The sequence below is a fragment of the Abramis brama genome (genome assembly GCF_963993115.1).
Source record: "Abramis brama genome assembly, chromosome: 15".
Classification (NCBI taxonomy): Eukaryota; Metazoa; Chordata; class Actinopteri; order Cypriniformes; family Leuciscidae; genus Abramis; species Abramis brama.
This window is the reverse complement of record NC_139977.1, coordinates 3,819,470-3,844,459: the sequence shown is the minus strand read 5'-3', so window position 1 is coordinate 3,844,459 and position 24,990 is coordinate 3,819,470. Positions and strand designations below refer to the sequence as shown.

At 40.3% G+C, this 24,990-nt stretch overlaps 1 protein-coding gene across 1 annotated transcript; it reads left to right on the top strand.

The window, feature by feature from the left end:
- The first annotated feature begins 1,985 nt into the window (after window positions 1-1,985).
- LOC311097788 (cyclic nucleotide-gated channel rod photoreceptor subunit alpha-like) lies at window positions 1,986-18,240 on the top strand. Its single transcript, XM_084137645.1, has 9 exons — window positions 1,986-2,173; window positions 4,798-5,042; window positions 12,559-12,630; window positions 12,751-13,022; window positions 13,518-13,639; window positions 15,292-15,518; window positions 15,656-15,813; window positions 17,459-17,562; window positions 17,679-18,240. The coding sequence occupies exons 2-9, from the start codon at window positions 4,821-4,823 to the stop codon at window positions 17,963-17,965; spliced, it is 1,464 nt and encodes a 487-aa protein (XP_083993771.1). The 5' UTR covers window positions 1,986-2,173; window positions 4,798-4,820; the 3' UTR covers window positions 17,966-18,240.
- Window positions 18,241-24,990: the final 6,750 nt, after the last annotated feature.

Here is a 24,990-nt window from a genome sequence, read left to right as displayed (position 1 = left end):
ACAACTGCAGCACGTTTTGAGTCCCCATGCCAGAGAGACAAAAGCGGATTGACTAGTCTGAATCTCTAGCCCAGAGACGCAAAAGGCATACAGAGACATTTGCAATAAGGTTAAGCTCAAGAGAGCAAACCTTCACTTTAAAGGTCCCATGACATGCTACTTTTTGTAGGCTTTAATATAGTCCTTAGTGGTCCTTAGTACTGTATCTGAAATTTCTTTCCAAAAATTCAGCCTCGGTGCAGAATTATAGCCACTACAAGCCAGTCCGAGAATGAGCTTCCTTCAGACGGGCCGTTTCGGTGTCTGTAGCTTTAAATACTAATGAGGAGGAGAAAGGCGGCGCAAGGTGGAGGGTGGGTGTGGCCTTGACCATCTTGCGCAACGGTACCATGCATGTTTGTTTATGTTGGATATTGCAATGGCACGAAGACACGCAGTCGTTCAAGCATTTCAGTTTGACCCAGAATCTGATCCAGATGGAGAAGCAATGGATGAAGAAGTTGCAACTCAGCGGCTCCAGCAGGACGTTTCCGAATGGTTAGTTTAAAATATTATGTCTGGATACGGTACTTTATTCGGATGGTTTACAGTTATTATCATGTAGCTAACGCGAACCTACTGTTGCCTTTTCATGAGAGATCTGTAACGTCTGTAATTTATCTTATTACAATTACATCAAGCTCTGCGATCTTGAAATGCGGATATCGCGCGCGCCATATAACCAACAGGAAAACGGTTATCCAAATAACAAAGAAATGTACAACACTCGCATTACAGTGTGTGTAACTTGATGCTGTCTACCTTTACATTAGCGCAAGTAACTGCATAGCTGCATAGCTAATGTGACAGCCACATTCTACGTGTAACAAGCTAGGTAACCATAAACAGTAAAACAACACACTTATATATCATTTGTTGACTTACTTGTCCGACGTTCAGCAAGCCCAGCTCTGTATTGACCATTCGGTGTTCATTTGTACATCCCATTATTGAGCAATTATTATGCTTCGCTTGCTCAAAAGCCATGATATCTCTCGTGGACAAACTAAAATTGCGCGCGCGCGCGTTCTACTTCCTAGCTCATTTTCTCATGGGCGGAAAATATTCTCTGGGCGGGCAAAGCAGAGAAAGGGGAGGAAACATTTCTCCTTATAACGTCATAAGGAGGAGATTCAAGATCAGCCCGGTTGAGCTTCCATTTTCTCAAAGGCAGAGAAAAATAGCAAAAGCTCGATTTACACCGATTAAAATTTCTAGAAACTTGGCGACCATATACAGGCTAGGGGAACTCATATTAATGTTAAAAAACCTCAGAAAGTGGAAATTTCATGTCATGGGACCTTTAAGGTAACTTCGTCTGCATGTTCCAGATTGTTAAGGACCTTCTGCACCTACTTCAAGGCCTCATCTGCGTGTCCCAGATTTTAGGACCCTTTTGGTGCTTCAGGAGATCAGCATCCCACAGAGCTTTGTGTTCAAGGCTTTTGAAATGGATTGTTACCCAGCACAACCAGTGGAAAATGTCACCGCCATCGGACTGCTCACTCGACCACGTGGAACATAAATATCACTTAACAAACCCCTCCAGAGACCTTGGCATTGTTGTAAATTATCAGTATATGATTTTCTGTTATTCATTAGAGGTAATATAGCTGATGTTAGTTAACACAAATAAACAAAAGCTTATTTGTTATTTATCTTAAGATAACAAGGACATTTTTATGTCTTCAAACTTAATGAAGAAGTTGGGTAGCTGGGGCTGTTAAAGCTTTCCGCTGAGAAGTGTGGCTGTGTGCACAGACTCTTATTGATTCTCCCAAAGAATCCAACAAATGAAGCCGACAACTGAAAATTGGCTAGTCAGACACTAGCCTTAAGGAAATGCTAAACGGACAATGGACATAAACTAGAAATATAATGAAAAACTTTGCCAATTGTATGTGTAGCATTACAGTAAAATTTGCCCATTTGTTTTTCAGGGCTGCAACAAACTGTGTGCTGTATGTGTTTTCGAAGAAAAGCCTTGATGAGATTTTAAAGCATTATCCTAGCATTTACACGCATTTGCAAAGGACAGCTGGCACAATAAAAGAACCGTTACACAAAGAAAAGCATCAGAGAAGAACATTACCAAAGCCTGACTCTACAGCAGAGGCTTTCTCTCGAGCTGGATGTAAGTTGTTTGAAATCCTTTTTAAAGTTTATCTATTGCATTTAATTCATGTAAGATGAGCCAGTTGCATAAACATAGCCACTAAGTTAAGACTGTCTTAAGAACTACTAGCAATTCGTTAACTTATGGCTAATCAGTCTTACTTTTCAGATTCAAAATAGACCAATCTACCTTTTTATGTAACTGACTTAAAAACTTGCAAAAAAATTAGATGAGTAACTTGTAAAACTAGTCTAAGCAGTTTATGCAACTGGCCACAGGAACACAATACATGGCTTTTAAACCACCAACATTTCTTTACATCTCATTTTTAGGAACATTTTTCATAGATAACCTCAACCAACAATAAAACTCTTACACATGTGAAATAAGAATGAAATAGAGCCTCACAAACAACTGGCTTGCCAAGTTGTTTGTGTACTCGTTTTTGCAGATAAGGAAAATATGCCAAGATAAAAACTAGTGTATTTAGTTAATGCGGTAAACAGTTTAATACTATGTTCTAGACATGCACATTAAAAGAGAGCAGAGGTGTAGAGGTGTACTTCACATGTTATATACAGGGTTCCGTTATCATGGAAAACTTGAAAATATCAGGGAATTTTTCTTGGAAACCTGAAGGACTGGAAAAATTGTAGCAATTCTGTAATGGCAATTTAGCACTTTATCATACAGTCTCTAAAAATGTACCAATATATAAAACAAACAAAAGGAGCAGAAGAATCACTTAAAAGACGATAAAATATGCTAATATGCATGTTTTTTTTGGTTTTTTTATTGTGTTAAGTGTATCGTGTCAGTTTTCTCAGTGTGGGCACATCTTGTGTCCATGTCACGGTATCTAGAAAACAGGGAACTCCTTTGATTTCATTGTCATTTGATTTCAAGACACATTTAATTCTTTGTATTTGCATATTATAAATATTTATACTTTTATATTTTGGAGCAACTAACCCCACTCCTACCCTAAACCTACCCACTTCTCAACGATATAAAACAAGTAACAGGCAAATAAAAGTACAGAAGTACAGTCACAGGTATTTATTGCAAAAACTGACCAAAAACAGTATAAACGTATTACAAATAACTCATGTTGCATTCCAGGTCTTCTGAAGCCATATGATATCTTTATGTGAAGAACAGAGTGGATCTTAATGTTTTAATCACTGAAAATAACCCCCCCTCTGTGAACGCACGCAGTCATATCTCATTCAAAAGATATTCCCAACTCTTTAGCATGATGTAATCGGTCACGAGACACACGACAGCCAATGCTCACAATCAAAGCTGACGTAACGCTTCTTAGGGCGGCATTTTTTTTTAATGTGTGCATAGATAGGATGTACGGCAGATGACAGAGATGGTGATCTCTTTTGAGTCTGTTCGTCACTCTAATCAATCGCTTGGACTGGGAACACTTGGAATATTTGTTTTTTGTTTTATATAAATTATGCATGTAGTCATATCTGCCTGTTATATCCTGTGTTTTATATTATATAATACACAAATGGGTAGGTTTGGGGGTGGGGTTAGGTTACATGTTCAAACTTGTGTAAATAAAAACTAAATGTAAATAAAATTATGCTGGCTGATTAAATTGAGAATCACAACCCATTAATTTTTTGGCAAAATTATATCCCAATATATAATTTCATCATGGCGATAACATTCTCATGTATGATGCCAAAGTATACTCATTGAAAGCAATGGAGTTTGTTGAAACCGTGATGCCTAGGGATGCCTTTAGCGTCTTAATTGTGACTCTGAAGGAACTTGACCATGCTTCAGTAGTTGATGCCTTGGAAGTGAGAATGGGTTGTATGGTGCCATTGTAAAAATATCTGAGTAAACACAAGAAGGAGGTCGATATCTTTGCTCTAATCAGTGCAGAATACTATTTACAAAGACCAATAAGCACCCGGTGTTGAGCAATGACTTTTTCTGTAACATTCCAGTATTAAAAAAGAAATATTGCATTGTGTTAGGATCCCTCCTCTTTTTTTTTTTTTAAGGATAAACATCTTGCAGGTTCTGCAAAAGGTATGCAGGCACGTGCCAAATTGTCCATATAGTTTATCTGGCTCAGTCTGTCGCTTAAACAAACACACTACATTATTAATTGCTGCGTTATGTGAAGTCAGCATGAAACAGAAGTTGAGATAGAATTTTCTTCCCTATTGTGATGTATATCCAAGTGAAATGGCTTCTGGAATGAGAAAAAAAATAATTTCTAACTAAATTGAGTCAGATCTGAATGCCAGTTTGCAGTCAGTTGTGGAGGATATTTAGTCCTAGCCTCCGCCGGGACATACGTAATGAAGAGAACAGATGCTGTTTCAAGGGGAGGTTAATGTATTCTGTTTAAGATTACGAGGACATATGATTATTTTGTGCGCAGATAAATAATTTATAATTTAAAAAAACAACTACAACATTCTGTAAAAAAAAAATTATAATGATACTTTTCATGGTGACTTGAAGATAAAAGAAGTATTTACGATTCCTGAAATTGGTCTCAGATGGCAAAATCATAGCCAAAAATTATACAGTGTGCTGTTAACACACCTACAATTATCATTCATCTCCCACCTTTCTCTTGACTCTCTTGTTTTTGTCTCTTACAGGTGCAAAATTCTATAGGGATAACATGGCTGAGAAAGAGCACAGAGCTAAACTCCGTTCACGTCCTTTGGCCATTAGACTGTGCACATCAATCTCATCAATGCTCATCCGGTTTTTCCTGAAGATTTTCATCAACATAAGAGAAGTACACAACAAAACCATTGCTCCTGAGAACAGTTTTCGAGTGGTCTTTCAGTACACATCCTGTCTGCTGATCACAATTCTTTTCTGGGCAATAACATTCATGGTGTGTATCTTTTGTGCAATTTAACAGTTCTCTTAGTTAGAGGCAATGCAATGAAATTCATACTTTTTAAAATGTGACAAACAGGGTTCTAAATTAACTTTTTTGATCACCAGCCAATGTGGCTGGTAACTTTCTAAAGTTACCAGCCAATCTGAATATCCACTAGCCAAATTTTTTTCCGGTGAAAATAAGAGAAATTATAAGTGCAATGATAAGGCAATAACGCATATAAGGCAATGCGATCTGTCTTGGCAGTTTTAATCCTTAGGCTCTCCTGATGACTTCGGGAACTCTCATGGTCCTTACTGCCTCTACTTTAAAATTATTAGATCCTAGGCCTACTACGAAATTGTTTTGTTTTTTTCTTTTGCGTACATGACAATACATGACGATATTATTGTGATCAAACACTAGCCATCCCATACACAAAAGAAATATATTTGAAATATATATTTGGAATATATGCAAATATTCGAAATTGGCCCAATAAATATATTTTAGTTATATTTCAGAATATATTTCAAAATGATAAATATAAGTGAACAACAATGCAAATATATTTCAATGTATTTGGAATATATGCCACATATATTTTTGACACTTTAAAATATATTTCAGTATATTTTTTTTTCTGTATGGGATTCACGACCCGTCAGCCATTTGGCATTAAATGTTCTTTTCTTAGTTTCTCTGTCGATACCCTCCTCATCCCCTGCCTCGTTCCTCTTCTCGCCCCCAGAAGTCTGTCCCAACCACCGCCGCATTTCGTTTAATATTAACCTACTTTACTACCAACTCCGTTCGTCTTATTTCTTGTGTTTTCTGTGTCCGTTCGTTTCCATGGTTTCTCGCGCTGGTTTCACTGCAAACTGCGCGAAACCAATGGCCGTATGAAACGTCATCACGTAGCATTACGGCACAGTGTTCATGGGAAATGTAGGAAGTACTGCCAGGGGGATAAATGACCGAGAGCAGAGCGGAACAGAGCCTTATATGTATCATGCCTCATACATCACCGGCCAAACTGGCTAGTAAGTTTTTATTAATGTTAATTTAGAACCCTGGTGACAAAGTGTAACTTTTATGTTTTTCAACCCGCTTTGTGTTTTTAATGTCGGCAGTATATGTAAATGAACAAAGTTTACTCGTTCTCAATGTTACCTGGGCCTTAAAATTCATGTTTATTTGTCAGCAAAACAGCTTTCTTACCTGAATGCGAATATGTTTTGCTTCAGGGAGGTTGGGCGGAACTGACAGAACGCTGGTTACTGGTGTAACCTTGGTTCTATGAATAGTGGAAGACCGCCAGAGACGGTCGAACATAGTGGGAGGAGTCGCGTCTCGCGAGCCATATCGAGAATCTCGTATTGATTTGTCACCTGTGACCCTGACCGATGACGTGTTGGAAGCTATATCCGCTCCATTCATGTCACGGTCGTTCTCTGAAGTCATTCTCTCAGTCCGAGTGACCAGAGACTCTGGCGGTCTTCCACTATTCATAGAACCAAGATTACACCAGTAACCGGCGTTCTATTTCACTGTTACAGACCGCCAGAGACGGTCGAACATAGTGGAAGACGAATACAACCAAGTCACGAGGGCCACCCACCTAGACACTGTCCGCTAACACAGCAGAACTGATCAAAGGAATAGGGGCCACATTGATCCTGTAGAATCTTATGAACGTGCAAGGTGATGTCCATGTAGCCGCTGCACATATTTCGGAAAGGGGCACCCCACGTAGTGCTGCCCAGGAAGTAGCAACTGACCGTGTTGAATGGCATTTAATAGATGTTGGAACTGTCTGACCAGCCGACTCATATGCCTGTACAATGGTATCCACCACCCAATGAGACAACCTTTGCTTCGACAAGGGTGAGCCTCTCTGACAGGCATCAAAACGGACAAAAAACTGATCAGTGGTGCGCCACGAAGCAGTTTTCAACACATACTGTCGCAATGCTCTCACTGGACACACAGCTGTCTGGGAAGCCTCCTGATTAAACGCTGCAAGCTGAATGGGTTGATTCACAAAGCGATCAGACAACACCTTAGGTCGGAAAGCTGGATTCAGCCAGAGTGTAGCCTGATTGTACTCGGGCCCCCATCTGAGACATTGTGGACTCACTGAGAGGGCATGAAGCTCACCTACTCTTCTGGTTGATGTTATAACCAAGAGAAAAGCAGTCTTCATCGAGAGACTCTTAATATCAGCTTGTTCAAGTGGTTCATAAGGCGGTAAACGCAGGCTGTTAAGCACCATTTGAAGATCCCACTGGGTATGCATTATCCGTGCCGGTGGATTAAGACGCACTGCTCCCTTAAGGAAAAGCCGCCACCAATTTCTCCGGGGGGGCGACGATGAGTTGCCACAGGGCGAGCAGGCGGTCTACGAACACGGGATGCCTCCCTTCTCGAGTCATACCCAGGTCGAGTAGCCTGCTGTACAGGCCTGTAAGACTGTCCCTGCCTGTGTTGGAGTGGATTTGCCTGACGAACGGGCATTCGATGTGAGGGTGGTCCATAACTCACACTGCGCTCAAAGTGCTGGGACCGAGACTCCACTGCACGAACTCTGCGCTCAAGAGCTTCTTGGGCGGCTGGACCAAAAACATGCCCAGGTACCAGTGGTAGTTGACGAAGATTGTTACGGCAAGCCTCTGGAAGTTTAGACTGTGCCAGCCAAACCTGTCGCCTAGCCTGTGTTATAAGCCCAAGAGCCTTTCCACTAGAGAAAGCGATTGAACCCAAGGCCTGTAAGGAGGCCTCAAGTAACTCTGATGCAGTACCATCTGGTGGATTAGTACTTAAAGCGGAATGAAGTGCCAACAGAAGATGAGCCATGGAATTCCCCACACAACTCAAGCCTGAGACAGTATTATAAATCCTCACCAACAGATCATCTGTGCGTCTACACTCTGGGTTAGGACAACGAAGGTTCTGTCTAAGAGCCTCATCTGGTGACACTATCAGTGAAGAAACGCATGGCTCAACTGGAGGCATGTTACCAAGGCCCTTCTCCTCGGCTTCAGCCATTGCCGCTAGTGTACAAGCCACACAATCAGGCCTGGATAAAGGAGCTGACCGAAACGCAGAAGAAACAACATCTGTGAAGTCAGGACAACTCGGCATTAGGAAATCCTCTTGCTGGGAAACTGAGCGACGCAAGAGGTTTGACTGGCCTGGCCCAGGAAGTGGAGGATCCAAATTCCGCTTGGCGAGCGCCATCTTGAGTGTGTCCTGCAGAGAGAAAACCACTGAAGGCGGCGCATCCTGAAGGCTAGAACCGTCGTCGCTATGGGAACGTTGGGACTGGGAATGTGAGGGTATGGTCTCCTGCATGGGCGTATAATAATCCTGTTCCTCCCTGTCTAAGGAGTCAGAGGCCGCAATAGATAAGGTGTCTGATTCTCTTCTGGAAAAACTGGATGCCAGCTCACACCTGGGCAAGGGAGGAGCTAAAATACCCATATTCCCCTCACTCATATTCTGACGAGTAGGGGGAACAGATAATAAGGCCTTAATACCCTGAACAGCGTTCGCAAGCTCAGCTACTTGCTGGGTCAACGTACTTGACTCCGAAAAGGTTCGCATCTTCTTCGAAGGCCTTCCAGTCCCACTGGCCACACGCTTGCTAGCCACACGCTTGCTACTCACATGTGACGCTGCCCCAACTGATGGAGCAGAATCCCGAAATTCAGGATCTAATTCAGCCAGACGATGTTGTCTCATCTCCAAGGACATCAAACCACATTCAGGACATGGGTCTACTAAAGCCTCTCGGAGGTGATCAATGCCTAGGCAAGTGGGACATTGCATATGAGCATCCATGAGATCCATTGGACCTGAGCAGATGGAGCATGAAGCTGCCATAACTTCCAGACCAGTAGTTGAAAAAAAAAACCCTGGTCAACCAATGGGATTATAATCACAATACAGGCAGAAAGAAAAACAGCCACTCCAAATAAAAAGGCTTGCAGTTGCTACGATAAGCCTTGTCAATGTATCACCCTGGTTAACCAATGAGCATACACATAGTAGTCGTTTAGACAATAAACAATACTACACGCAGTCTGAATGAACCTTGGTTAACCACTAAGTTCACGTGAGTACTCACCTCAACACTGCTAGTAGCGATCGGTCCCAAACAAAACCCTGGACAACCAGTGGGTATAACGTTATGGTCCGATGCGCGCGATAATCCAAATATAATCCAAATATTTCTCCCGAGACACAGCCGTAGCAGGGAGCAGTTGCTCACCAAAAAACGCTGTGCACGCTCGAGCGAGATCTCTTAGTGAGAATGTCAAAGAGAACGACCTTGACATGAATGGAGCGGATATAGCTTCCAACACGTCATCGGTCAGGGTCACAGGTGACAAATCAATACGAGATTCTCGATATGGCTCGCGAGACGCGACTCCTTCCACTCTGTTCGACCGTGGAAGGAGTCAGTGAAATAGAACGGCAGTTTCTTTTAGTTTTTCCCCCGTTTGGCCTAAAAGTTTGAAATGTTGACAACAAACACAAAGGTTTTCAGATTTTCCATTCCCTATCAAATCTTAAATCTCCGTATTTACGATTCTTTGCCGCCTTTAGCCACACTGCCTACAACGCACGCGCTGGATCATTCACCGGAAACCGAAAGTTACTCACTCCCGCTAAATGTTTACTCATTGAATTCTTACACCCAGGAACAATATAAGAGTATCCATAGTACATTGCACATTGGTGGGAGTGGCCTTGAACGGCAATATGCCCAGTGCATTATGGGTGTTGAAGTTTTCCTGCCTATTTGGCAAAACATGCTTTTTTCTCTGTTTTCTCTAGTCAGGTAGCACCGATTTCAAATGTTTTCGTCTTTCTACTGTATAGGCTAGCTAGTTATATTGAAAGCCCATTTTGCCAGCGGTGAAGTAACCCTTTAAGTGTCAAACTACCTACTGGGGCCACTATACTATATATGACATACAGTGGTGGTTTTTCAGGCAATTCGAAAAAGGAATATTGGAAAAGGAATTTTTTTTTTTTTTTTTTTTAAGGTCACCTGGCGTACGTAGAAGTCGATCATTATTTAAAGATGACGCGGTATGTTTGAACAGAAGACGAGTTATTTTTTTATTAAACTCATAAAAAACAAAAGTATCACAGGAATAAGGGATTCTAAACAACAAAGAAATGCCACAATTTATCAAGACATTGAAGCAGATAGGAGGGAGAAACACCTCATATGTGCCGCTCCCAAGTATAAAGGGCTTTCCTTGCCATTAATGCTTGGATCACACACCTATGTCTCCTCCTTCTATTAAAAATAATGGCTATTGCGGCTATTGCGTAAACCTACCAACATCTGTTGCCATGTTTGTTGGAATGACTTCTCACGAGAGAAACTATGAACATAGTTGTGTTGTGGAGTGGACTCAGCTGTTAGAGTGATTTTTAAGCTTTATAACGGTGACAAAACAGGAACAATATCATTGGAATCACATTCAGAATTTTTTTTTTTTTTCAGCTGATGAATGATAAAAACATCGACAGCCAATCAAAATCATTCCTACTTGAGCTTTAATGGTTCATTGATGGTGGCTGAAACTGGTGAAATAAATCCTATAGACTTAAAAGGGTTAGTTCACCCAAAAATGAAAATTCCATCACTAATTTCTCACCCTCGTGTCGTTCCAAACCCGTAAGACTTTTGTTTATCCTCTGAATACAAATTCAAATCTTTTTGATGAAATCTGATAGCTTTCTGTCCCATTATTGATAGCCAATGCAACTTAAAGTAATCCATGTGACTCCAGTGGCTTAAGCTCAATTTCATGAAGTGACGGGTTCGTTGTTTGCGCAACAACGCCTGCTTTTGTGTAAACACAACAGACATGCGCCGTGGTGTTCTCATAGAGATTAATAATTTGAAAACATCTCAGATTTCATCAGAAAGATCTTTATTTGTGTTCTGAAGATAAACCAAAGTCTTGTGGGATTGGAATGACATAAATGTGAGTAATTAATGACAGAATTTTTGGGTGATCTAACCCTTTAAACTAAAAGAAGTTTTATTTAAAACTCTTCAAGCTTTTTTGAATTTGGGTTTATTTCAAGTACATTATGTAAGACAGTTAGGGCCTGTCCCAATACCTCCCCTTACTCTAGATTTCTGTCCTAACCCTTGTTTTTGCGCGTTCTCGTGTAGGGGTAGGGTGTCCCAATACTCTAAAGAGCAAGGGGGAGTGCTATTCTCCCCTTAAAATCAACCCTCAAAACATAGTGCGGTCCGATGCAGGCTTAAAACGAAGTGGAAGATGAAATTACCCAGGATACCTTGCGGATTCAGCAAGCCGGTAAATTTTTTTAAACAAGATGGCGGACATGCTGGAAAGGAACAATTGAATTGTAATTATATTTTCGCAAATAAGCATGTTAAAATTTCTAAATATGTTGGAATATGTTAGTTTGATGCACATCCAATGGACTGTAAAGTTTTGAACACTAATGTTAGAAAATATTTCACGAAGCTATCTACCTGACGATGTTCATGATATCTGCCGAGTGCTTCAAGAGAGTCTGCCCATCAAATATACATCTTATCTGGGTAGTTAATCTAAATTTATTTTCGATTTTGGCTTCCAAGGATTATAAAAAGAAGATGTGAGGTAAAACTATTAAAAACCGCGTTCGTCTAGTGCTTCATCTTTTTCTTTACAGCGCGCTGTCACTTCTCCCTAACGTTAAACCCAAACAGCACTGAGCACAATCAGTGATTGTTGTAAAATGCAGTGTCTGCTGATTATAAATTGCGGGAGGTGTTTGATTGTAAAAAAAGCTATTATAAGCACAATGATCCGCGCAAGAGACGTTGACCTTTTTCCCATGACAGCGCGCGTTCGGAAACGGACTGCAACTAACTTAGACAAGCAAACTATACTTTGGGCTTCATGTGCGCGTCTAAACGATCAAATACAGACAAAAATATGGCTAAATGACCGGTTTGGAGATTCACTTTAACACAGTTTATGTCTTAAATGGGAGTTAGTTGTGGAATAGTTGGGAGAAAATGTGTATTATTAGATCTGCATTCGGTCTTAAAGTGGCAGCGTCTAATAAACCTGCTAATGATTACACCTTTAATGTGAATAAAACAACTAAAGGCAAAGAGAAAATGACTCCCAGCTCTTGAATGAATAACTTTAGCTTTAATGAGCATTAATCTATCTATACTAAACTATGCTGTGTTATTTTACATTTGATTACTGATTATTATGGATACTTATATCCTGATCATAACTTGGGATAGTTATGTGCATGTATATAATTTGCATATAGTGGTGTCCCATTTCATAGGGAAAGATCTTCAACTCCACTTGCACTCAAAACCAAGTGGAAGTTTTAAGGGGGGAGAAATGGGACAGGGCCTTGTTACAGAATCCCTTACTCTAAAGGATTCTCTTAGTTAAACATCAAGTACTGGCACAAAAACTAAATGTAAAATGGCTTTCCTCTGCTCTCTCTTTCTCAGCCCGCTGTGTTTGATGTGAACTGGTATTTGTTATTGCTCACAAAGATTGTTGAGTTCATTCAGATATGTGAGGTAAGACAAAGATTATCACAGATTTAACTCAAGATTATTCCACAAACAGAACAAAAAAACTACATTATAGCTAAGGATGTAGACCTTAATAAACTTAATTCTTCCCACCTTTTTTTCCAGGTCTACCTGAAGTTTCACTTTTCTTATTATGATGACGGTGGAACAGATATTTCAGATTACAAATCAACGTCCCGTAATTACATGGCGAGCAAATTTGGATATATCTTTGATATGATCTGTTCATTTCCATATGGCCTTCTAGTTATACACCTAATGGATAAGGATCCAGACAATTTTCTGCCTATGATTATTTATGTCCGGATTGGTCACTTGCCACGCATTATTTCACTATTAGTGTTTATGTGGAAAGAAGAACAATCAGTAACATCCAAGTATGTCTTTTAGGTGATACTTGTCCATTAACATGATTTGCATTTAATATTCCTTGCATGTCCCTAAAATCCATTGGTCCAACTTTAACTACTGTGTACTAACATTTAAACAAACTAGTACAGACATGTTTTTACATTGTACTGATATTTTTTTTTTTAAAATACCTAATTAATTTTTGTAATTACACTGTTGACCTTCCCTTACACCTTAACTCACCCTTAAACCTAACCATACCACCAAACCTATCCCTAATCCAACTCGTATCCCACCTCAATAGCAGCACAAGTGTTTCACAAAACAACATCAACACAATAAGTGCACCTAAATATATGTATTTTTTTTTTTTTATGTAAGTGCATAGTAGTTAAAGACACCTGATATAATGTGTGACCAATCTTATGTTTTTAAAATATATATAATATTATTGTACGTCTTGGTTTTTCATTTGCAAAACAATGTCCATTTGTATTTTTCAATGTTTTTTGTGTTTTCAGTGTTCTGACCATTAGGATGATCAAGTACTTTGTACACTCAATCCTCTTTGTCCACTGTGCGGCAGTGCTCTGCATTTCATTTGTTGAAAGTCATGGAATAATGTCATGGATTGCCCAAACAGGTGAGGAAATAAAAAACAGGACAATTTAAAGGAGTCAGAGCATGAGATATCAAAATCCCCTTGATCTTTTGAAATGACGTGATATACCATAACTTTCAAAACGTTCATTTGTTTTATTTCAGTCTTATCTTACTAGCTTTTGCAGCATTAAAATAAACTAAATTTGGTATTACATTATTAAAACCTTGACTAACATCATAAGCAGGCACCAGTAAAAAAATAAAAGGATGAAAAAAATATCATGTGAACTGAGGCAGCTGGTATCAACATCATAAACATAAACGGTTCCTAAGTATCACGTAACATGATGTATATAATCTCGCACGACGAGGAATACTTCAAGGAGGAAAGGCTTTATTAACAAATACTCAGGAAACAGGCTTAACTCAGGAGAAATACACGTATACATTGACGCTATCATTAACGAGAACCGACAAACACTAAGGGAGAACTGAAGGCTTATAAGCATGAGCAAACAAAGGGAACTAATAAGTAGAATAACAAGAGACAGGTGAATAAAATGACTAAATTAAATTAAAAAAATTGTGCACTGGAAGACAAAATGTGTATTGATTTAGATTTATGGAATTGGCACACGCATTACATTTATTGTCATTAACTGACAATAAATCCAGAATAAATGCAAAGAAAAAATGTATAAAATTAACTTATCCGATTTATTCATGAAAGAAAAAATAATCACTGTCAGGACAGATCATAAAACAAAGTGCTTTTAACTATTTTACATTTAAAAATCTGTAAATTTGTGTGTAAAAAAGATTTGATTTGAAAAGTTAGTTATAAAATGAACAACAAAGTAGGTAATTTGACGTACAGTATCAGTTGTTTTGTTCCGTCCATTGCTAAGGTTATCACTGTTATTCGGTTTGAATCGCGCATTTAAATACAATCCAGAAACTTTGCAATGTGTAGTTAGCAGTCTGTATATTATATACCAACAGAGAGCAAAGATCGCTGCCATTATAATCACTGAAGCTGCAAATTACAAGCTGCACTCTTGCAAAAACTCCCGTTATAATCAATCAAGCTGTTCACATCTTTTATTGACATTGTGTTTATACATTGTTGGTTATACAGAAATCACGCTGAACAAACTCAGTGGTGTTGAGCGGATTCTGACTAACAAACACATCTGATTGGCCATTGCGTTCACACGTTCAACAGATATGTCTGTGATTGGCTACAAAGCTCAGCGCTGCTGCAACACGTTGTGAATAGAAACCTTTGGCGCTCTTCACAGAGCACGTACACAAACAGTCACAGGAGCGTTTTAAAGCAGCCGGCTATCAGCGGTACTGCAGAACGGCAGATATCCTCATGTTATATCCTCAAATGGTGGGTGCCAAAATATTTTCAATTCAGGAAAAACCCTGGGTGCTTTAATAATAGCATTTCATATATGTAATATCACTGCGTATATGTGATATCATTGCGTGATTACATAAACTGTTGAATTGTTTTATTGAATCGCTTCATTGAAATGAACTGTCCGAAAGAACCAGTATACTGAAAAGGATCGGACTTCCCATCACTATGGTCCACCAGCTCAAACCAGCTGGACCAACATGGAATTCAAGCTGGTTTATGTTAGATTTTTCAGCAGGGCTAATTTTTTTTTCTCTCCTTTGCAGAGATCTATGACTTCACTGAAATGTATAGATATGCAACGTACTGGTTATTACAAATTTACACAACAACAGGATATGGTGATATAAAGGCAACAAACTTGGGAGAAGTGATGGCATTGGTTATGCTAATGGTTCTGTCTAAAATTCAAGTGGTTTATAAAATTGGACTTCTCATCGCTACACAAACAAACAAGAGAACACGGCAGGAAGCCTTTGAGGAAAAACTGCAGGTAATTTTTGACATTACATCTTGAAGAACAACCGTCTCAAATACAGTGTGTATGACATTGTAAAGTGTTTGATAATTTGCAAGTAATTTTTACTCTAGTTATGATTTATTTCCGAATAACCTTGTTATCTGTTCCAGACTATTCAGGGGTACATGATGCATGAGAGAATCCCTTCTGCAATACAAAATCGGGTGACGCAGTTCAACAATTATCGGTGGAACCGCACTAGAGGGACATGCGCAGAGGTTTTGTTCCAAGGCATCCCCATCTCTTTGAAAATGGAGATTGTGTCAAGGTAAACAAGCCTAAGGCCGTGTGTCCACCAAAGCGTTTTTAGCCACCTGAAAAAACCTAGCGCTGCGTGCTTGAGAGCGATTAGGCAGCGCAGCATTTCTTTTTTGTTTTTTTCCAGTTGAGACGCTTCGCTTGCTATGCTTCGTCCCGAATAGGAGTCTATAACAGCCCTATCACCTGAACATGAGAAAATGATTAAATTGGCACAATTGTAGAGATTATAATGATTAGTGATTTGGCCCATTTTGGAGTCTCTACCAACTCTATAGCGCCACCAATTCAAAAATTCACTTTTGAACCCTTTGTTCTGGAAAAATTATAGTATACCCTAGTATACCCAATTCCTCTCATCATGCTGATCACATTCAACATCTTACATTAAGACTCCACCCTCGCCACTCCTTTAAATTGTGTCAAATTTTTAAGAAAATTGGCTCAGATGATCTTTGGACCAAGCCACACAGACATGACTAAACAATTTTTTTTATTCATCCTGGTTCAAAATTGATGATATCATAAACTTAACAATGCAGAATCAAAATTGGTTCAGAGGCTGTATCTCAGACAAACTTTGATCAATCGATATGAAAATTGGTACACTTTATCGAAACCATGATCTAAGAGAACATGCCAAATGTGGGAACAGCATTTTGTCACAAAATCATGATCTTGGTGTCGTGCTGAATCCGTAGATACTGATTTATCCAGGATCGGATGAACCACGTGCCATTTTGAATCTCGTCATAAATTGTGATTTCTTTTTAACAATTTGACAGAATTTGTTATGGATCATTGACAGGTACCTGAGAAGTTTGAACACAGTGCCAACTAGTGTTCCAGCGATATAAGGTTTTTTGCAAAAATGCTTATAATTTTTAAAAAACATTGTTCAAAATGTGTTTTCTCTGTGTCGTTGTACTTTATCTTTCTCTAGGATTAGAAACAAGTGTTTTTGTTCATTTTGAGTTCATTCTCACCTTTACTTTGGAACCAGCTGTTTTTCATGCACATTAAATTTCTGCTGTGTTTGCTCTTCCTGCTCTGTATTGCACTTCCAGCCCCTTCGGGAGCTTGGCCCCGTATCGCTGCTTGCAGCTATATTTATGCTTCTTGTTTTCGTCTGTTGACATTGCACACGCAAGATGTTGTGGTTGGTCGGTGTGGTATTTGTCCCGCCCCTCCACCACTGTGATTGGACAGCTGGGTAAAAAGTGACAGTGATGAACGCTGCATTTTACCCAAATCTGAACATTCTTCAACTCTCTGCGATGGATATAAAATGCTCAGCGCACAGCGTGAAATAGTCGTTCAGCGCCTCGTCGCGCTGCTGGCTTTTTAAAAACGTGGCGCTCCCATTGAAAATAATTGTAAAAATATGCTAGCTTTGGGGGAAAAACGCTTTGGTGTACACATGCCACACGGCCTAACTAGTTTTTTTGGGCAACATTCGTTTTTTACAGAATGAGAGATGAGATTATTTTCTGAGGTGATCAACAGCATACCATTGCCAACAGATATTAAGAAGAAAATAATAGGGGTGCACAATATATCGATGCTTATGATTGTATCTGCCATTTTTCCATTTAAATAACATTAAAATGTTTTTGAATTTGGTCACTATTATTACTTTTTTGTTTCTGGTTTAGAATCTGCATACAGCATTTCAAGAGGCATCAGTTATTCTCCCAGTTCACAGAAACTGTCCTGAGGGAACTTTCCACCAAAATTATCTTCCGATGTTTCCCTGCTGGTAATCATTTGATAAATCTTTGATTGTCTATAACTGGAATAGATATTTGCCTCAAGCTTAAAGCTTTACAACATTACTAAAGATCTATTGTTGCTTTTTTTTCTTTGTTTTTTAAGGGGAACATATTTACAGAAAGGGAGACATCAGCACTGGAATGTATGTGATCATAATTGGCAAGGTTGGTCTGTCCCAGAACACAAGAGGTAAAAGAGCTTTTCAGCGTCTCTCTGCTGGAGCAGCTTTCGGTGATCACTCTTTACTGGAACGTAAACACCGTGACACTGCCATAGCCTTAAACTATGTGGACATTGCCCTACTCTCCAAAAAATCTTTGGACAGTCTAGGTCTCTTATATCCCATTGCTGTGAGCCATGTGCTACAGAAAGCATCTGATATTCTATAGCCATAGGATACTTGTCACGCTTCTTTACTGTGACTGATAGTAGTTTGTTGATCAGACAGATAGCTGTGTCGTAGGTATATTGTTAAGTGTTACTGCAAGTTCATATCATTTTAGGATATTTTGTTAATTTACTATAATAGATTTTGTAATGTAATATTAATGTATATAGTGGTGCTGCTGATAAAAGCGATAGTGTTCATTTGTCATGTTCTATTTGTCTGATATATAAATAACTAAATTTCCAAATTAAATAAAAATATTCAAACTTGCATATCATTACTTTGTGCTGACAATTTATCCTCCAGTGTATTACTCTATGAAAATACATATATTTAATTATTTTATATGAAAGGATTTGAAGAGGAAAACAATTATACAATTATAAATGAAGAGGCTCTTTTTTTAAGGCTAAGTGCAAAAAGCATTTAATGCTATTTACAGTAAATGAATATACCAGTATTTTCTTTGCATAATTAGTGTTCAGTGCTATTCATAATAACTACATATTAAATATAAATGTATTGTCGGAACTTAGAGCGAATCAGGCAGCGATGACGTGATCAGAACTGTGCTGACAGTGCAGAGAGCCACACTCTGTCCACAATCCAGGACCATTAAATAAGAGACCTATCAATTGGGATGCCAGGCAGTCTGAAACAAACTAACTCCACAATGAAATGGTTTTGAGACTAAGAACACTTGTTAGAGGTGGTCACAATTGTAGAAAGAACTTTTAAAACATCAACTTTACCCAAGACTAATCTGTTAGAAGATGGCACATCCTGATTATCACAGGGGAACATCATGAGACGGAACTGCTTTGTGTTTCATGTGGAAAAAACTATTATTATTTATGATAAAACTTTACTTGAACTTTCACTGTTATAATTACTGCAATGCCATCATATCCTATTATATGGCTTTATTACATGGCCATCCCAGAAAAGTTAGTAAAGACATCTTTAAAATAGTCCAAGTGACTACAGTGGCTCTTAAGCCTTAAGTTTATCAAGCAACGAGAATACTTTTTGTGCGCAAAAAACAAACAAAAATTACGACTTTATTCAACTATTGATTTTCTTCTGTGTGGGCCTCTGAGTGAGTTCACGTAGTGTAACAGCGCAGCGCTTCTGGGTTGTACGTCAGAACGTAGGCTCACTATTGGCCAATGCTGGTCATGTGTGTAATGCGTGTGATGCTGGCTGGCTGTTACACTACGTGAACTCTCACTCAGAGGCCGTTTGTCGACCCCAGAGGGTTAGTGAGTTATCAAATGTAAATCCAATTGGCTCAAAAATCTGAGGGGCACGTTCCACCCTCGGGTTAAATTGGCATGACGCCTCTGGTTAGGGTTAAAGAGCTCGTAAAACAACGTCATGAAAGACGATGCAAAACATTACAGAATTAATTATAAAGTGCTGTTATATCTATTCAAAGATGGCTTAGCATCAGCTATGTCTTACGGTTCCTTGATCTCATTTAAAATATAAAGGTGACCAGGCCTTTTCCGTTGCAGCATCACGGCTCTGAAATGAGCTTTCTCTGTCCTTAACAATATCCCCTACATTAAGTGCATTTCAGAGTGCTCTAAAATGTCTCAGATTATGACTGTAACATAGTTCCTTGAGAAGGGAATGACACGCTGCGTTAATGAAGCCACTGCATGATTGCGTCTGAAGCATGTGTGTCAACTAGTTCAATGGCGAGACAGGAACATCACGGGTGGGTGACGTCACGACCAGGAAAGCATAATAGCACATCTGCAAGCAAGTTGATCACAGGAATGAAGGAAGTATGGCAGGGCGACGCAGCGTCTCATTCCCTTCTTAGGGAACTATGTTTACAGCCCTGAGACATTCCCTTTCGAGGGAACTAGTGCTGCGTCAATGACGCTTTGGGAACTATAATGCCCAAATGCCATGCTTACAAGTGCCTGTCTGTGTGAATACTAAGAGCATAACTAGGACATAAGCACCTGTGAACCTGGAGCAGCATCTAGGACCAGCCCGCCGCATCACAGACGTCTTGAAGGGAAACCCCCGAAATTAAGGCCTTGGAGGCTGCCATGCTCCTGGTAGAATGAGCTCTGACCGCTAAAGGTGACGGCCAACCCGAAGCTTCATAAGCAAGAGAGATAGCCTCGACTATCCACTTGCTCTGTTTGGACGCAGAGAGACCTTTTTTAGGCGATCCAAAGCAGACAAACTACTGAAAAGATTTCCTCCACAGGGCAGCTCTGTGGACATAAGCACAACGTTCTGCAAAAGGTTCTGCTTTTCCTGGTCCTGATTTCTGAAAGGACAGAATGCATGCAAAACAATAGGCTGCGGTACGTTGGTTGGCACCTTTGGAACATAGCCCAAAGGTTGGAACAATTTACTCTATTCCTTTATTGCAGGCCTCCACCTCAAAGTGCCATGAAGGAAACCTGAGCTGAGCTGCCTTCCATTACCGCTTGTGAGAGTGACTCAATGACTATGAGCTCCTAACACAGGACCCTTGGTCAAGAACCAAGGCTTCCTCCATATAACCAAGGTGCAAAGACATCTGCGTGTGACCTTGATCATATGAAGTGGGTTCCCCATTGGGGAAAACCTCTTGGTCTTGGTATTATTCAGTGCAGTGTAGGGCAATCTCATCTCAACTCCTCCCTATGGCCAGAAGGAATGATGCTGTGATTGATCGGGCGCTGATCGTTATCAGCTGATAATAGCTTTATATAGTTTGATCGGTGGTCTCTATAAGGGCCGATCAGAAGAGCCGATCAGATGACACAGAACTCGAGAGACAATTGGCTGTACTACCAGGTGTCTGAAAAGGACAATACATTTGCAACGTCTTTGCGGAGGGCGAAGACATAGCAACGACAGCAAGAAACTAGGGCTGTGCGATTTTAGTTATTTTATTTCCTTGACAGCGGTGTGCTTTCGTTCCTCCCTAAAAGGCCAAAATTAGATCAGTGATTGCCGTAAAGTACAGTCTACTGTTGCTAAACTGCAGAACTTGCTAAATAGATAGATTTAGATTAAGAGCTTTGAGCTTGGCCTTTTCAGTTCTAGGACAGTAATGTGCAGCTACTTTGTGGTGTTTTCACACTTTAACAGAACACACTCCATGCGGTGTACAACTCACGTACCCAACTTTATTTTTCTTCATCACTAGATGATGTCACTAGATGAGACAATTCCTCACTAGAGCCCCTAGTGGTGCAGTTCCACATTAATGTGTTATAGTTAGCCATTACTATGAATTGAACATCAAATATTGTATGCTTCTCAACACAACATCTCCCCCGTTACTCAAACTGCTTCGTTTGTATGAAACCTGACAGTTTTTCTTGCTGTTTGTGGAGCCTGTGGTGTCTAGAGACCGCGTTTTTTTACAGTGTGTTCAGGGGACAGGCAGCTAGCGGATAGTGAGGAGATGTTTGCTGGATGTGACAAAAAATGTTTTGGCCTAAAAAACGCGTGACATCACTTTAACAGCGCCTTTAACATAACACAGAATAACATTCATCAAACATTTCAGGATTCAGTGTACATTCAATTTTTTTTTTAGATAGGGCAGCGGTCCGCCTACACCCTTTACATATCTTCTTGGTCTGACTTATTTCTTTCTCTTCAGACACATTACTCCAACACATAGTCTTGAGTCCACAAAGGTGGGCATCTCTGTCTTGAGCCCCTATCCGAACTCAAAGCAGTGTTCTCCATTGTACAGCCTCTTTCAGGTATTTCATACTGTGTAGAGTTTCCCTCTCTTTCTGGACATGCTGAATTCCATCTTTTCCCATCACTTAAGATGAAAGAACTCGGACCTGTTTGTAGTTGTACTAACAACGGATCAGTGAACTGGGCTTCTCCTTTTTTCATGTGAAAAGGCTTTCTCACTCTCACCTTGTCTCCAACCGCAGTATTAAGAAATTTAGATCCTCTTTTACGATCGGTGTATTGTTTACTTTTGTTCTGTCTTTGTGTCACACGAGCTCTGACCTGAGCAAATTGATCAGGGCTATCCTCAGGTTGGGTCCTCATAGGTCGGCCTCTCAAGAGCAGAAAAGGGGTCTCACCCGTTGTAGCATGAAAAGGGGTCTCACCACGCTCGATAGCTCTTCAGCATGGTCAGGACTGCAGTTTTCCAGGGCTTACGAGCCACTTCAGCTGCTTGAAGACACTCTTTAAGCACCCTGTTGAACCGTTCGATGGCTCGTTAGCCTGAGAGTGATAAACACTGGTCTTTATGTGTTTTATTCCCTGTGTTTTCACAAAATCAGCAAATTCAGACGAAGTGAACTGCGGCCCATTGTCTGTTGTGATAGTACAGGGGTTTCCTTCTCAAGCAAAGATAGTGGTCAGAAATTTCAGAACAGTCTCTGTTGTTACTGATGAAGCAAAACCAACTTCTGGCCATTTGCTGAAATAGTCAATCAGTGTTATTGCAAATTTACAGTCAATAGCTCCCTTTTCAAAAGGTCCTACTATATCAATAGCAACATGTTGAAATGGGCCTTTTGGGAACTCCACTGGCTGCATTGGAGCTGAATTTTTTTTTGCCGATTTATCACTGGCCTGGCAGGTCACACATGTGGACAGGATCGTGTGAACAAGATCGTCCATTCACGGCCACCAATACAGCTCTCTCAGTCTGTTTGGTTCGAACCAGCCCCTGATGTCCCTCGTGCGCCAGGTGAATGAGGCGTTCCCGCAGTGCAATAGGAACAATCAAACGATTACCTCTGAAAATCAATGGAGATTCAACAGCCAGTTCATATCTGACCGGGAAGTATGGACGTAGGTCACTGGAGACAGACCTTTGCAGTTTAGGCCAACCTGTCTGAATTGTCTGACGTAACTGAGACAGTTCTGGACAGTCCTCACATTCAGCTTTAAAGTCCACTAGTGGCAACGCAGTCAGAAAGGGCTGAATTTCTGCGATTTCAGAAATCAAATCCTGTTCAATGGATACAGTGGTGTCTGTGTGGCTCAATGGCATACGGGACAGACAATCTGCCACACAGTTTTTACTACCTGGACGGTACTGTACATCATACTGGAATTACAGGAGCCTAGCAGACCAACGAGCTACCCTCATGCCTGCTCTATTCATCCCCTTTGTGGAGAGAAGAGTGGTCAGGGCCTGATGATCAGTTCTTAGAGTGAAACGATGTCCCCACACATACGTTCTCCACTTTTCTACCGCCCAAACACACGCAAGCGCCTCCTTCTCCACAGTAGAATATTTCCTCTCAGACGTTGATAGCGTCCTGGATGCAAAAGCTACCACACGTTCGACACCATCAGGATGTAGCTGTGTCAGTACAGCACTGAGGCATCTGTAGTAATGTTGGAAGGGAAGGATCATAAATAGAAAGAACAGGGCTCTCCAGCAGCATTCTCTTAAGTGTGTCAAAGCTCTCTTTACTCCACTGTAGTGGCGTTTTTGCATCAGCTCTGAGCATCAGCCTCAGTGGCTCAACCACAGTAGCGTAGTTTGGGAGAAATTTGTTGAACCATGACGTGAGCCCTAGGAACGAACGTAGCGCTACCATATCTATAGGTCGAGGTGCTTCTGAAATGGCAGTCAGGTGGTCTGGGCTGGGACGTAGCCCTTTTTTAGAAATGACATGACCCAGGAACAGAATGCTTGCTTGGTTGAAAGAGCTTTTATCAAAGTTAATCTGCAAGCCAACCTCGTCTAGCCTTTGACGAACATCTTGGAGGTGCTTATCATGGGCCCCCTGAGAATTACCATACACTATAATGTCGTCTAAGTAATTCTTTACCCCTTCCAGCTCCTTTAGGACCGTTTGCATAATTTTTTGGAAGGCTGACGGCGATGAAGCTAGTCCAAACGGAACCCGAGTGAAACGGAAAAGGCCTTCGTGCGTTATGAACGCTGTCAGGTTATGACTGTCAGGATGGAGAGGCAGCTGGTGGTAAGCAGAGCTCAGATCAATTTGACTGTAATGTGAAGCACCTGCAAGTTCTGAGTCTAATGTGTCCATCACGCTTACATACTACCACCAACGGGCTAACCCATTCTGAAGCATCGACTGGTTCAATTATGCCCGCTGTAAGGAGAAGATTAAGCTCAGCGGACACCTCCTTGCGGATGCTGAGAGGTAAGCGTCTCAGTTTTTGACGTACTGGTGTCACTGTTGAATTAACTTGCACTTTGTGAATAAATCCTTTCATACATCCAAGGTGAGTAGTAGATACAGGTGATACTTGTGGAATGCTGAGTCATATGAAGAGATGCAGGTGAGATTCCACATTCATTGTCTATGTGCTTTACTTTTCCGCTTACAATGTTCAGGTTCAGCAGTCTTATTAAATTTAACCCTAACAAGGGAGATCCTGCGGGCTCGGCACTGAAGAGCTCATCCTCGTCGCCAATTTGTGGTGTTTTCACACTCTAACAGAACACACTCCATACGGTGTACAACTCACGTACCCAACTTTATTCTTCTTCATCACTTTTACTAAACACAATTCCTCACTAGAGCCCCTAGTGGTGCAGTTCCACATTAATATGTTATAATTAGCTATTATGCTCCATAATATACCAGAGCCTATGACGACTCAAATGTATTCTTCTGGATGTGTAATAAATCGGTCAGCATCAGCCCGCCCCTTTTTCCTAATATGGTGTCTGTGTATATCAAATCTAGAGCGCTACGCGCATTTGTTGTAGGCTAACTGCAAAATCCAACCTAAATCCAACCTAACGTTATCAAGGCATCGACTTGATGTTTCTTCCATAGACTGTTATTCACGGTTCTTCACGGATCAGGCAGATAAATCCAATGGCTAGCTATAGCCCTTCTGTCTGGTTCATAGGTTAAATGTACAAGTTACAAGTTACTAGCTTTTCTGTTAGCTCATAAATTACTCTTTACAAGTTCCTTATTTAAAATATAATAATGAGCAGTGTAACTACAGTATTTCAATGATTTTACTAAAGTAATGTTACATATTACATTTGATTTGATTACTTTTTTACATTTGTCAAATATTAACCATTTT

Coding starts and splice junctions, on each gene's coding strand:
- LOC311097788 (XM_084137645.1), top strand. CDS start 4,821: ATGGCTGAGAAAGAGCACAGAGCTAAACTCCGTTCACGTCCTTTGGCC. Junction 5,043..12,558: donor TCTGGGCAATAACATTCATG/GTGTGTATCTTT, acceptor TCTCTTTCTCAG/CCCGCTGTGTTTGATGTGAA. Junction 15,519..15,655: donor CCTTTGAGGAAAAACTGCAG/GTAATTTTTGAC, acceptor TATCTGTTCCAG/ACTATTCAGGGGTACATGAT.